The 15469-nt window shown below is 39.6% G+C and overlaps 1 protein-coding gene across 3 annotated transcripts in view; it reads right to left on the reverse strand.

Moving 5' to 3' along the window:
- Nucleotides 1-6649: 6649 nt before the first annotated feature.
- Nucleotides 6650-15469, reverse strand: part of LIN9 (lin-9 DREAM MuvB core complex component) — a 49085-nt gene continuing 40265 nt past the window's right edge. For all 3 annotated transcript variants that reach the window (XM_075925303.1, XM_075925304.1, XM_075925302.1), the window contains 5 exons: nt 12012-12092; nt 9624-9749; nt 9128-9307; nt 8847-8944; nt 6650-7773 (listed from right to left, as the gene is read on the reverse strand). In XM_075925303.1, the coding sequence (XP_075781418.1) occupies nt 7668-7773; nt 8847-8944; nt 9128-9307; nt 9624-9749; nt 12012-12092 (591 nt within the window). In that variant the 3' untranslated portion in view covers nt 6650-7667. The remainder of the gene's footprint in view (nt 7774-8846; nt 8945-9127; nt 9308-9623; nt 9750-12011; nt 12093-15469) is intronic.

A 15469-nucleotide genomic window follows, 5' to 3' on the forward strand; every position in this document is an offset into this window, starting at 1 on the left:
AAAATCAATCATAGAATCATAGAACACTACAACTGGAAAGGACCTCGAGAGGTCATCGAGTCTAGTCCCCTCCGCTCACAGCAGGACCAAGCACCATCTAGACCATCCCTGACAGGTGTCTATATAACCTGCTCTTAAATATCTCCAGAGATGGAGATTCCACAACCTCCCTAGGCAATTTATTCCAGTGTTTAACCACCCTGACAGGAAGTTTTTCCTAATGTCCAACCTAAACCTTCCTTGCTGCAGTTTAAGCCCATTGCTTCTTATCCTATCTTCAGAGGTCAAGGAAAACAATTTTTCTCCCTCCTCTTTGTAACACTCTTTTAGGTACCTGAAAACTGGTATCCTGTCCCCATTCAGTGTTCTCTTTTCTAAACTAAAAAGCCCAATTATTTCCGTCTTCCCTCATAACTCATGTTCTCTAGACCTTTAATCATTCTTGTTGCTCTTCTCTGGAACTTCTCCAGTTTCTCCACAACTTTTTTGAAAGAACTAGACACAATACTGCAATTGAGGCCTAATCAGCTCACAGTAGAGCGGAAGAATGACTTCTCATGTCTCGCTCACAACACTACTGTTAATGCATCCCAGAATCAAGTTTCCTTTTTTGGCAACAGCGTCACACTGTTGACTCATATTTTGCTTGTGGTCCACTATGAGTCCTAGATCTCTTTCTGCAGTACTCCTTCCTAGACAATGAACATTATTTAGTATACCTGCAAATATTACTAAGTGACAATATTATAGTAACCTATGACATCATTCAGAAAGCCCAGGAACTTCCTGCCAACAGAAGAGTTTTTCCAAAGCTGCAGAGATACTTAAGCATAGTCAAGATAGTTAAGCATAAAATGAACATCATCATCTCATCAATGCACTTACCTAGATACAGTTTCATCACAGCGTGGAAACCTAAAACACATTCTGGCAATCAAGCCAGCTACTAGTGTGGATCAGAGTGAGATGGATCCACTAGAAAGGAAAATGCTGGGTAAGAAAATTTCCATTCTACCATATAGCATATCCCATAGTAAATGGAATGTAATAGTGTATCACATAAATGAGGAGGGAGGTAAAGGAGAATTATAATTTTGTTTACATTAAAATAAAAAATAAAATAAAATATATAAATTTCTTCATAAGACATTTTTAAAATTAAGCAATTATTTGGCAAAGAGACATTTAGTTTAAGGCCAGAAGGGATCACCAGATTATCCAGAGTATTCCAGCAGGATTTGTTTTGGAAGGGGCCATCTTGAGGTTTTTGAGGCCTTGGTGTTTTGGATGGAATGCAATAAACATGACTAATACGTATATGAAGAGGAGTTATCACGTATTTGAATCTAGGACCTCTGGTACATACAGTGAGAATCAGACTTGCAGACCCAGTTAGCTACTTGAAAGTAACCAAGCTATTCTTTGGCAGGCCTAATTCTTGATTCCTATTCTATTTTTTTTTGTCATTCCTTGGATATAGCTCTTCTTGAAAGATCTGAAGCTCTTAAGCAGGGCTTGAATTAGGGATTTGGTGGCCCAGTACATTTTTGATGTGGGTATTTTGTGCTCTCAAACTAGACTTTCTTGAAAAAACTTTAGCTCTCATGATCAAAGAGAGATTTTTCCAAATGTAAATTGAACTAGCAATGTCTACCCAAGTTGTCAGAGAGCCTGAAACATAGCTTTAAGAGCTCTTTCACTTCATTTATTTCACTTATATGTTAACTTAGATGTCCAAAGAAGGTAATTTAAATAGCAACATTTCTATTTCCTTGTTGGTCAAAGCACGTAAGAGAGGTGGTCATATACAGATTTGGGACAACTTTTTGGCATCAGAAGTGGATTGCCCTTAGTAGAGTACCATCACTTAGGGCTGGTCTGAATGCACTTTTTGTACTAATGTATCTGTATTAGACTGCAACAATTAAATCAGTACAAAAAACTGTGAATAGACATTCTGATATGCTTCAATCGTCTATCATGGGTTTAGCTATGCCACTTATACCAATATAAAAGTATTTCAATTTCAGTACAATTTACTGGAACAAGCTATATGAATAAGCACTTTTCTATTGCTGTTTTCACATTGGTTGCAACCTCTAATATTCCCTCTAGCATTTTCCATCCATGTGCGTAATGTATTTTATGTGCATTGAGGCATGTGCGGATGTACACCACCGGTAGAAACACAAACTGTTGGCTTGAGGCACCCTGCTAATTAGCTGGAGTCTCTCCTGGGTGGCTGCTAAAGTGTTCAGCTTATAGGGAACACTGGTTGCAACTATTTTACTTTCAAATCCAGTGTTTCTTAAACTTTCTAAGACTGAGGAACACCAAATAATAATTTTTTTAAAATGAGGAATACCAAGAATTTTTTGTTGAAAAAAAAAGGGGGGGGGAGGGAAGTTATTGAGGAAAAAAAGGGTCGGGGGAAAGTTATTGAGAAAAAAATCGTCCCTTTAAGGGCGGCCATTTTGAATTCTGTTGCTCTCCGTGGCATACCTCCAACTGCCTCATGGCACACCAGTGTGCCCCAGAACACAGTTTAAGAAACACTGTTCTAACCACTATAAATGCCGTAGACAAACCCTACTTTTAACACACACCCCTCGCAGTTTGACCTGTGATTTCAGGTCAGAGGGCAGAGGTAGGAGTCCAGGAAATAATCTGAGCATTACCAAATGGTAGCCAAGCCTGCAAAGCCCAACAGGACATCAAATTCCCACCCAAAGTGAAGTAAAGTGTGGGGATCCAGTACAGCCCTGTATAATACTTCTAAGAGTATGCTAAATTCAAAAGACCAGAAAGTAATGAGTCACTCCGAGAAGATGATGAACCCAGCAGTGGGCACCTAATTAATATTTTGACCATGTGCATGATCTAATGCCATTTCAATTTGGAGTCTTAAGTGGTCAAAACTCAGAAGAATACCACTCCACCTTGGTCAAGTTGTTCCCTGTTGCTAATGATGCCTGCTTATAAAGGTTGGAAAACTACAGACTGCCCTTAGTCTCATGCGCTATGGGATCTTTAGGGCATAAACTCCCCTTTAATAGAGTGACCATGTCTTTCATGTTTGGGGAAACTGCTGTACCACCCTTTGGTATCAGCAATGGTTCCTGTAAATTATGAGATTTCTTTGTGGTTTAATTTAACATTTTATTGTTACTTGCATTTCCAATACACTTCCCATGAGCTCCACTTTAGTGGAGCATATGAGAACCCCAGCTTCTAATGCTGATATTTTTCCTTAGTTTTGGGCTCTTCTCCTCTGTTTTGCTTTCTCAGCCTGCAGCTACAATATACATACAAACATGCAAAAGAAGGAAACAGATTATGTGGCTCTCTTGGCCTCGTCTGAGGCCAGATACTTCTCTGGTGCTACGTAAGCTCCTTTTTAGTGGAGGGCAGGGAGGGCCCAACAGAAGTACCAAACTGGAGGACTCAGGAGTGCTGATGCCTCAATGCACAGGCAGTCCTGCAATGGAGACAAGGCAAAGAGGACTAGAAGTTGAAAGGAGGTCACTGCTGCATGAAAACTGAATTAAAATAAAATGTATAAATTAAGTGGTTGGAAGAAATCAGACAATGGGTTGTACCTCTAAAAACTGGCATTTTCTGGTCTGGGACCATGGATGCTCCTGACCAGAGAGCCCAGGAGACTAAGGGCAGGAGGGATAGCTAGGGCTGGGGAAAACAGGGTTGGCATTCAGCTGCAGGCAGTGTAGGATTGGGGCTGAAGACCCCATAGCTTGCAGCAGCACAGGGCTGGGGCTGGAGTCTCCTGGCAGCCTGCAGCAGTGAAGGGCCGGAGTCTCCTGACAATCCCCAGGAGCATGGGGGCAGAGCCCTGCAGCAGCCCCCTCAAGCATGGGCCTGGGACTGGAATCCTGCGGCAGCCTCTAGGAATGCAGGGCTGGGCTGGAGCCCCACGGCAACCTGCTGCAGCACAGGGCCAGGGCTGGAGTCCCCCGGCAGCTCGTGTTGGCATGGGGCTGAAGCCCTGCAGAAGCCCCTGGGAATGCAGGGTTGGAGCAGTCCCCTGGCAGCCTCTAGAAACATGGGGCTAGAGCTCCCGCAGCAGCCCCTTGGAGCTGGGGGCTGGGACTGGAGCCCCACAGGAGCTGGAGCCTGTGCTACTCAGGAAGCTGGCAGCAGCTAGGCAAGCAGCTCAGCCAGCAACCCAGACATTTTGTGGGGGAGGGTGAGGCAGGGTGCTTGTTGGGGCTGCCTGCTGGCAGCACAGGTTGGGGACTGGTGGAAGACCTCCCCAGGTCCGGGAAATTCTCTTGTTTGGGACCGGTCAGATCCTGACAGTGCCGGACCAGAGAGGTCCAACTCGTACTAAACTGTTCCACTGCTGCAGGTAGAACTTAAAGTTGTGGAAACTAAGTGTGGTAGGTCTTAGGGCTTGAGTCCCCAATAATAACACTGGACCATCTCTAAACTTTACAGGGAAGAGACACTATCATTTCTTACTGATTGTGGGGGAATTCTAGGATGTATATTTCATCACAACACAACAATCTGACCCTACATAAATATTGTTCTTACATTAGTGATCTCAAGGCTTAAACATGACATCCTTTTGGACAAGCAATGTAAAAATTAATTTAAGTTCACATTAAATGCACATATTGTTCAATGCCCAAATACAAGTACACATGCATACTTTTACCATAAAATCAATATTATACAGTTTATCTATTATAAAAATATGATTCCATCCCACAGCAGTTATAATTAAAAAATCCCAACAACTTTTAATTGATGTTTTTTATTTAAAAGTATTCTTTGAAAAATCGTATTTAGATATATTGCTAGCAGGCTGTGCCCCCTGCTTGTTACGCTTGCTAACCCTTCCCTCTCGCAGGGGGTAGGCAATCCAGGCTCTCTCCGCAGCCACTGGGGAAGGCTGGGCTGCAGCTGTGGCACCCTGGACCCATTCTCCCTCCACCACCTACAAGCAGCTGTGCCACCCTGGGCCCTTCCTCACCCCAGCCACGCCAGCCCAGGCCCTTTTTCCCTCCCCACACTCCTGCCCTTTCTCTCATCCCCACCCCCTGGCCACGACCTAACCTTAACTGCCCCCTTCCTGGCTGCAGCATGCCAGGCCTGGCTCTGCCCCTGGCCATCACTGGGGGAGAGGGCTGTTCGGAGGCCTCTTGGACTCTCCCCTGCCTTCTGGGTAGGGAGGGGGGCTGCTCGGAGGCCTCATAGTCCCTGTGCTCTCTCCCTGGCTGACAGGAGGGCAGCTTTGAGACCTTGTGTGGTAGCCAAGCACTGGGGAAAGAGGAGTATTTTACTCACTCTCATACTCTCTCTCTCTCTCTCAACATAAAAAACTAATGGACTCAATCATGATGAAAGTTGGTTGGGACACTACCAATTTAAAAACCATTGTTGTATTGTTCTTGACATGGGAGTCTATCTATTGACTTTGATTTTTATCTGCTTAGGTTTAACTACCCAATCTTCAGATACTCACTGATGCTCTGTCTCATATCCCCTCCTTTTTTCTTCCCTCTCTCCTTCCCTTCCCCTCTCCTATTTATTTCCGGTGTACACATCTCAAACTCATAACTCCGGTCATCTGAAGAAGTGGGCTGTGCCCACGAAAGCTCATGATACCATCTACATGTTTTGTTAGTCTATAAAGTGCTACCAGATCATCTGTTGTTTTTTTCCTGTAACAGACTAACTTGGCTACCCCCTGAAGCATAAAAAACACTGCCATCACCAATCAGAGATAAGACTGTGGTATTGTGATGAAAATATGTATCTCTTTATATTAAATAAGAGTGTGAGTATTAGGTAGATATTGGCTGATTGGGCAGCCGCCTGCTATTTATATACTAAAGTTCTGATCCAAGAAAGCATATGCTTGCCTTTAAGCATGTAAATACTCCCACTGACATGAAGAAGTGGGCTGTGTCCACAAAAGCTCATGATACCATCTACATGTTTTGTTAGTCTATAAAGTGCTACCAGACCATTTGTTGTTTTTTAAGTTTATCATGTACAGAATATCTCAGCTACCCCCTGAAGTTAATGAGGTGGGAAAAGACTGAGCACCTTGTGATTAACCCTGTGGTCAATTCAAAGACTGTGGCTGACTGGCTCTGGCAGAGAACATATTCTGTTCTCTTTACCAGTTAGAAGATAACACTACAAAATAATCTGGAAATAGGGTGGAAAGGGGAAGCATATTATTCCGTAATTTCCCTTGTAATTTTAAAAATACCTTCTAAAACACTCACTTTGCCAATAAAAGAAAATGCTGCATTTTTAGAAATTAATTATGCAATTTTTTTCTTTACAAATGAAAATGGACCTATCTTTATGTGCAAGAAGTCTGCATTTTTGTAAAATATATCAACTTTCATAGGTCAATTTATTTAGAATTAGAAATTTCACTGAGAATAAAAGATTTATGGATTTCTTAATTAACAGAACAAGTTTAGCTAAATATAAACTCTGCACTAAAGTTTTGAAGTGGCACAATACCATTGCAATACAGAAGCATTTTTTAAACTATACAAAATTCAAAAATTGAAAATAATGTTTACGATTTCTTTATACATTAACATATAAAATACTTTGTTTTATAAGGTATCCAAAAGAATAAAAACATCTCTACAGCTGTATCTGAAAATTCAAATCTGGAAACAATTTATTACACTGAAGCTTTACAAGACTATTAAACAAATAATCCAATAACCACTTTTTACAAGATTAACATTCTAGAATACAATCATAGGCATTTTTTAAAACAGTTCACAACACCGGTTATCTCATTTGTTATCAAAATCTTTTTATTTATAATATATGTTGGGTATTGTTGAATAACCAGTTATTTAAGCTGAAAGTTGTGCAAACAATAAAAAATGGAAAACCAATATGTTATCGGTCATTTGTATAAAATATCAATTACAGGACTTTTTGCCCTATATGGAGGGAAAAAGCCATAGCAAATTTGTTCCTGGGAATTTAGCAGTTATGTTTTTCTATTCCTTCATTACACTTCTTATATAAGTTATGATAAATTAAACATTCCAAAAAAGGTCTTAACTGATTTATAGAGCAGACAGTATCCAAGTGTACAATATCTACCTATTCACTCTCATCTATTTTCTGTCCATATTCTGCTGCTGCTTCGTAAGGTTAGGAATACACATACTGCTTCTCCACAGTTTGTAGACTAAAGTCTGAGATGGTCACAGGTACTAGAACTGTTGCTTTCAAGAACAAAGGACTGCCATACAGCCACTGATTTGTACCATTTCCTCTTCATTGTCTTCAACACATCAATAAAATCATCTGCATGAGTTGGGCAAAATTTAGCCAAACTTTTAAAAATAAAGTTGATATATTCTTAGTTGAAATTATATGAAAGCATATTAATATACTTTCAGTTTAAAATAAAAAATGTACTTACTAATAGAAGTTAGCTCTTAGCAAAACTACCGTATGTATATAACAAATGGCAAAATCTAATGTATGTAGGCCAGTAATGCTGGTATTCTTAAGAAGCAGTACATTTTACCTAAAATGGTCTTTTTAGAGTTTTCCCTTATCTCCACGCAGTGAGGATATTTGGTGAAGCCTATGTAAAGGAAGAGGATTTCACAGAATTACATGCTGTATACTTGAAATAAACATCTTTTTCAGTCTCTGTTGGTATTATTGGCTGCAAAGGCATGTAAATTTCCCATCTGGCTGAGGCCACTCTGAATATGTGCAACATGGATCTCAACATTATTCTGAAAACAACTAAAGAAAAGAAAGAATAGTTAAATTCCACATTTTAAGTCTCAATTTATGAACTTATCATATCTGGACATGTTAGTGCTACAAGACTATTCATTGTTTTTTAAATTTTTCCGGTTACAAAGTAACTTGGCTACCCCCTCTGAAGATAATGAACACCAACTGTGTTAAAGCCATGGTTTGAACATAAGTAGCACAGTAGTAAAAGTTTAGAAGGGCTAATGTGCCAGAGAGCAATATATCTTTACCAAATTTTGTTACTGTAAGAGAAAAGAGAAAAATTATCAGGGTGCCCTATGAAGCCAGTAGGAAAGTTTTGATACCTAAGCACCAGTGTATAGGTTTTGCATGATTGAAGTTCATGGGAATATATGAATATAGGTGGTCTTTGATGGAGAAGAATAAAGAAGGAAAACCTCAAATTATTTAAATCCACTGCAGTGTGTGATTTATAATTCTGCTTATAGTGAAGTTTAGATAAGAGTGGAGTTTTTCCAAAGGGGAAAGATGCTACCACTGTACTGTGTTCTATGCTCTAGAGAATTTATAATAAATTTACTAGTGGAAAAAAGTGATTTTCTTCTTCAAATAGTTAAATCTTCTTTTAAAACAATTACATACATCAATAATTATCTGTCAATTTTAAAAATACCTTTTGAAAAAGAATGAATGGCAAAGGAAATTCTAATTTATAATGGATTGATTTTTAATATTCTTTTTTATATCTACAGAAGTTAGGTAGCCTTTTTCAATAGTACCATTCCTCTAAGAAAGAATTGCAGATTTAGACTCAATTATATATATATATACACACACATAAACCTTTCACCCCTGAAGTGTGTTATGAATAGCTAATCATGAAAACAGAGGTGAAAGTAAGCGGGTGCATGCTGGTGTGCAGCTCTGGCAAGAGCTGGCTGAGCTTTGGCAAAAGCCTACATGGATCTATTTATAGAGCTGGCAGGGACCGAGTTGCAATAGGACAGTATCTGTAAGAAATTTTAAGTTACTTTCACCACTGCGTGAAATATTCATGGTAAGAAAAATATGTATGTATTATTATTAAAAGTTATTACCTGATATTGGAAGAATCTATTGAATTCTTTATGTCATTTAATGAATCTGTTAGTGATTTAAATTCAAAGGAATTCAGGTCACCTCCTTCTGCTAGACACTAGAGAAAATTAAAAAACAAATTTAGAATTTACACTTCTACTACATACTTGTAATTTCTATTCAAATACAATTCATGTTGTGACTTAGTTCAATGCAAAAATTCAACTGATGACTTTGGATTGCCAAACCTTTAAAACTGTGTGTTAAAAAACAGACTAAATTTTCAGTCAACAATTTATACCTTAATCTGCAGTAGTATTGCTGTAAGTCTAGAGATCAGATCTGTTAGGTTTTCATTTTCCACACAAAGATGTCCTGTTGATGCATTTGCTTGCCTAACTATCTCCTGAGCTTCTTCTTCACATCTGCGCCTCAGATCTGTTGGCTGGTCTGCAGGCTGGAGGCCTTGGTCTGGAGCAAGCTACATAGAGGTAATTAGAAGTAAAGCATAAGGGTTTGATTCTACAGCTATTATGTGTATGAACTAGTAATCAACTTCAAAGGGAGTTTCACAAGCCTGAAAAAATAACCAGGTCCTCAAACTAACCAAAACAATCCATTGACATCAATGGGAGTTACTGATACTCAGAAAAAGAGAGGTGAAAGTATATATGGCCCCAGTTATTTAAAGTTTTGCATTTGTCTCTAATTGCCATTTTCTATATATAAAATTTCAGTTCACTTATTTATATATTAAACACAATGCCAAATAAACTAAGAGGTTTGTAACATATTACCTCATAACAGTACTGTTGAACCTTATGCAAAACTTTGTTTAGGTCCTTATTCAGTTGTTCCAGATCTAGAACAATAGTTGCATATCTTCTCTGAAACTCAATGCTAATGGGCATAGAATAGGATTTCTGTGGAGAAGACAAAGAATATCAAACTTATAAATCACAAATACTATACATCTGTATTACTAAAGTTTCACTTTATTATTTAAAGTGTCTACTATCAACTTTATTTTGTCTTTCTGGTAAAATTTTAAGTCAAAGAATTTATACATCAATCCTTTTCACCAAGATTTGTTTGGCTATTTCTTCAAAAACAAAAGTTACTTAGCTCAGTGGTTTGTAACCTTTTTTCACTTATGGATCCCTAAAAAATTTCAAACGGAGATACAGACCCCTTTATAAATGTTAGGCATAATCTGCAGACTGCCTAGAGCAGCGGTCACCAACCAGTAGATCAGGATCTACTGGCAGATCTTGGAGCCTCTGACAGGTGATCTTGACTAGTTTGGCCAAGAGGCTATCAAATGCCCGCACTTCAATTGCCCCTCCCCCCACTGCTGTGCACCTCCTGCTCTTTGCCTTGGAGCTGTTCCCCTCTCCCACCCTGTATTCCATCTCCACAGAACAGATGGGGTGGGCACAGGGCTTGGGATGGAGGGAATTTGCTGGTTGCTTTTGAGAGTGGTGCAGGGCCAGGGAAGGCGTGAGCCTACCTTAGCCCCACTGTACCACCTCCCAAGAGCCACCTGTGGTAAGTAGTGTCCAGCTGGAGCCTGCATCCTGAATCCCTGTCCCTGTCGAGTACCCTCTCCTGCACCACTAGCCCTGAGCCCCCCTAGACCCAAACTCCCTTCCAGAGCCTTACCCGGAACCCCCTCCTATACCCCAACCCTTGCCCCAGGCTCAGCTCAGAGCCCCTCTTACATTCTAAATCCCTTAGCCCAAGACCAGAGCCTGCGCCCCCACCCTGTGCCCCTGCCTAATGAAAGGGAGGAAGGATGGGGGAGGGAGGAAGAATGGAGTGAGCAAGGGGCAGGGCCTTGGAAAAGGGGCACAAAGGAGGATGGGGAAAGGTATTTGGGTTTGAGGTAGATCCTGGATTGCATTTAAATTCAAAAAGTGATCTTGTGCTTAAAAAGGTTGGAGACCCCTGGCCTAGAGCCTTTGGATGACAGGTTGAAAACCACTGTTCTATGGTATAGTAACCTTTCATGCACCCCTTAGTCTGAGGGACTCTTTCCCCCCCAGAAATCCATGGATCACAGGTTGAAAACCACTGATTTAGCTAAATGAATTTAATTGGCTTATGTATTGTTTAGATAACTGTGGCAGATATATTTTTTATAGTCCTCAAATAGTAATAATATACTGAAGACAAAACCTCTAAAGAACACTAATTGGTCTCTTCAAAAAATGAAACTAAAATGTACAACTGTGTATTGGTAGCTCCTGTTAACAATCCTGTTGCACTGAGTCATTTAGAAACTAGCATTGTTGCCAGACACTAACATACTAATTTAGGACCTGCTTTGAGTTTGATTAAGCAGTTCTACTTCCTTAACTGGTCACTAAGGGCATGTCTACACTGCACCCTTACCTCGTAATAGAGCGCTATTCCGAAACGTCTCTTAGCCCTCATGAAACGAGGTTTACAGGGATGTCAGAATAGCGAGCCTGTTATATTCAAAATAACAGGCTTGCTCACAAGATGCGGAATAGTTATTTCAGGATGGCGTACCTTAAGCCGACTTGCCTGGTCTAGTATAGACCAGGCTTAAGAGAGAATAGTTCAAGTCCCAACTCTGCCTCCTCAGGAGAAAGGATTTGAAAAGGGATCTCCACCTCACAGGCAAGTTTCCTTACCTCTGGACTACAGAGCTATTCTCACTTGCTCTCTGGCCCAGTTAATATTTAACTATTCAGTTAAGATGAAACAACTTCAATGGGCAAGAATGAGAGAGACCCACACCAGGCTATCCCATAGTCCAGTGGTTAGAACTGAACCCGAGAGATTGTAAATACCTTTTAAAGTTCCTTCTCCTCTGCTGGCAGTGGTGTGGCATAAATCAGTGGTCTCCTACATCCCATGTACCCTGACCACTAGGTTAAAGCTGTTACTCATCTTCCTGATTTTGTGTGAAGTTAGACAGACTCTGTAAGCTCAGGAAGTTTTATTTTAAAATATACACAATTTTAAAAGGTTGACCTCAGTAATTTGCATAGAGTCATACTCTAGGCAGGAATAGAAGCTAGACCTGTACTTTAACCACAAGATAATCCACTCCTCACTGATTATTAGTACGACTATCTGTTTGTATGATTATTTTGATACCTATAAAATGGAATATCAAAACCCATTTAAGAATGGAAAAAATAACATGTTCTTACCAGCTTTTCTGCTTCTGTGTTCATCTCCCTTAACTGCTTGATGTGCTCCTTCTTGATCATAAGTATTTTTGATAACCTGGTCTATAGACAAAGAGGAAATATTTTTTAGGACAAACATCTCTAATCAGTTTTAAAATGGTTTAGAAATTAATAATAAAAGTTATTGAAAAATATCAGACACTTTTTGCTCAAAGATATTTCTCAGATGGACTACAAATTAAAATTAAGTATTTTTTTCCTCCACAAAAATTACAAAGAGTACTTTCAGGGAGCCTTACCTGAATGATGTCAAAGCACAATGTTTGAAACCCCCTGCAGAAAGACTGAGTAAATGGGATTTTGGATATATTTTAGTGATGAAGGGAACAGAATCCTTCCCTCCATAAGGCCTGAAGAGACAACATAGGACTTCTTCACTGCAAAGCTGTGAATGTAATTATCATGGGCTATGGTAGAGATCAGTTGTTTTGTCATTGCCTTACACATAACATTTTTATGCTGTTGATGGACTCACTAGTCACGCCCCAGACTGGTCACAAACCCCTTGTGAACATTCGTGCAACAAGAGCTGAAATATAACTGGGGATGTTAATAGTTAACTGCAAAAACAATTAGAAGTCCTGTGGCACCTTATAGACTAACAGATTTACTGGAGCATAAGCTTTCGTGGGGAAAGACTCACTTCATCAGATGCACGTGACAAAGACATGCAACTGATGAAGTGGGTCTTTGCCCACGAAAGCTTATGCTCCAATAAATCTGTTAGTCTATAAGGTGCCACAGGACTTCTCGTTGTTTTTGCAGATTCAGACTAACATGGCTACCCCTCTGATAATGGTTAACTGGTAGGCCTCATCCTTAATACGTGAGGTTTACTAGTTATGGTGAACTGGTGGGGGCTGGAGCAGCTCCCAACCCACTGCAGGCAGGGGGCTGCTACAGCCCTGCAGGGCCTGCATGGGTGGGGGGCCTCTAGCCTGGCTGGAGCAGCCTCCAATCATGGCAGGCCTGGCTCTGGCACACTGTGGGCAGGGGTGCTCTAATACAACCTGGGTTGCAGCAAACAATAGGGTTTGGAAAGCTTTCCAGTTCTTAGGCTCTTCCTTCAAAACAAAAGTGCTCTCTATCTGTTGCATTTGGGTTGTAATATGCCCACAGAAGGGGTTGCTAGATTTTGTCTAATATGCATCTAACTACAAGAAGCACAGATGTCAGCTGGGAACCATGAGAGAAATCCTACTGTAACTGCAATTAATAGGTGTTCTGCCATTGATTTCAATGGGGCCAGAATCTCCTCTTATGTGATAAGCGTGCATATACTGGAGTTCAGTGCAGTTGGGAACAAGGTATAGCAGAATTTTCACACTGATATGTTTTAACTGAGGACTAAATGACAGTTAATATTAAAAGTTTATTACAGAAATTACTAGCTACTTTCAATTCCTAATCTTGCAGACCTTTTCATGTGGACAGAAATACAACTAAAATTCAGGACGGGAATTAAGGAACAGGCTGAATTAGTGTTATGTTTGTTTGAGTTAGCAATTTATACTTGACTTTAAGTTGTTACAGAACATTTATAGGGACACCAAAGTACTTTTAGTTTTTAAATATTTTACTCTATATTGTTTTTAGTATCTTCTGATATGTTTGAAAAACATCAATTTTTCCCCTACCAATTTTGTATTTTCCTATTTGTTTTATGCATCACTCCTCTAATCCCTGTCTCCATATTTAAACTAGAACTTTAGAACAGTTTTGGGAAAATACTGCATTAGTTAACATGCTCCCTCTACTGGATATGCAGGAGTATAGTTAAAAAAAAGTCATTTCTGTGTACATTCTCTTTTTATTATATCTTAATTTTAACTCTTCCTTTAAAAAAAAAAAAGATACTGGTAATCATGTGGAAAACTAGGTTCTAACACCATTGACAAACTGGAACCCTATACAAAGGGAATCTCATCCCTCAATTTTGATCTGAAATGTAATATATTTTAAATTGAATCCACTATCCCCAGACACATTTAATCTTGTATGTAAGTATAAAATATACTTATTTTTTTGTCAGTGTTCTGGTTAGACTGCATGTAAACATTGATGTATATGAGATGGTCAACTGATATTATAGCAAATTCCTTTTAACGCTATCATTTCTCTAGTTCTCTAATATGCATAACTTTTGTCCTCCGTGAAACTAGAAAGATCATTTTAGTACCAGAAGAAGAAAGATCAATGAACATATTGGTTTTATAAAGTGGAGCCTGTCCATCTTCATTGATAAATTATGGTAAAAATTAGTGCTACAAGGCCTGATTTTGGACCAAAGTTCTTTTAGAATATTGACTAAATTTTCGCTTGTTATGAATTGGGAGTGCAAAATTACTGGTGCCGATCACAATATTTCTATATCTAATTGTGACCATAAATCAAATGTTAGACTTCTAAACATTATAAGACGTTCCCACAATTAATTGCAGACACAAAATTAGAACCTGTCTGGAAATCCTTTTGAAGATTACCGTCCTAGTACAATTATTTTTTTCCCCATCTGAAGTCTTTCAATGAATTTAATAAATATTAGCAAATAACTTGTGTTGAACACAGGAAACCCCCGACATGCGACTACCCGAGTTCCGACCCCCCCCCCCCCCCCCCCCGCACGTACAACCATTTTTGTAAGTCCAGAAGGGGCCGAAAACACCCGACTTATGTCCTCGGCCTGCATTTACAATGGTGCACGGCACCTATTGTAGATGAGGGTTCAAGTTACGATGCCCCCGACTTGCGATGCTTCCCTGGGAACCAATCGCATTGCAAGTCGGGGGCCGCCTGTACTTATATAGCCACTGTATAATAAATAACTGCATACCAGTTAGAGTGATACTTCATTTCTGCAAACACATTCCAATTTTTGATTAGCTAGAAACCATTATAAAATATGCTGACCCTCATTAAGAACCCACCCACTGCTTTCTGGATTGCATTTGACAAAATCTGGCATGTCAGGATCTAGTAAGTCAGCATTCTTCCAGACCAGTGCCACAGATTGTATACCTGATTTTTCTCTGCTAGTTGTGGTTTGCATGAAATTAAAAGTTCTGTGTCATAGCATAAGATTCTTCAACAGGGAATATCTAATTATCTGGACTTTCTTTTGTCTCATCAATCATTCATTAGTCATGACTCTCATGTGTAACTTTCCATATGAAGTGCAAATGAAATTTCTGACTTTTATAACTCCTGATGGAATTTCAGCAGTTTTTAAGCCCTGAGCTTGGTTTTAAAACTTCTTTGGGATTGTCATGAACTGAAGAGGACATATTTTTCTTTGCACAAGATTAAAGCATAAGAACGGCCATACTGGGTAAGACCAAAGGTCCATCTAGCCTAGTATCCTGTCTGCTGACAGTGGCCAATACCAGATGCGCCAGAGGGAGGTAAAAGAACAGGAAATC

The sequence above is a fragment of the Pelodiscus sinensis genome, chromosome 3 (genome assembly GCF_049634645.1).
Source record: "Pelodiscus sinensis isolate JC-2024 chromosome 3, ASM4963464v1, whole genome shotgun sequence".
In the NCBI taxonomy this organism is placed as follows: Eukaryota; Metazoa; Chordata; order Testudines; family Trionychidae; genus Pelodiscus; species Pelodiscus sinensis.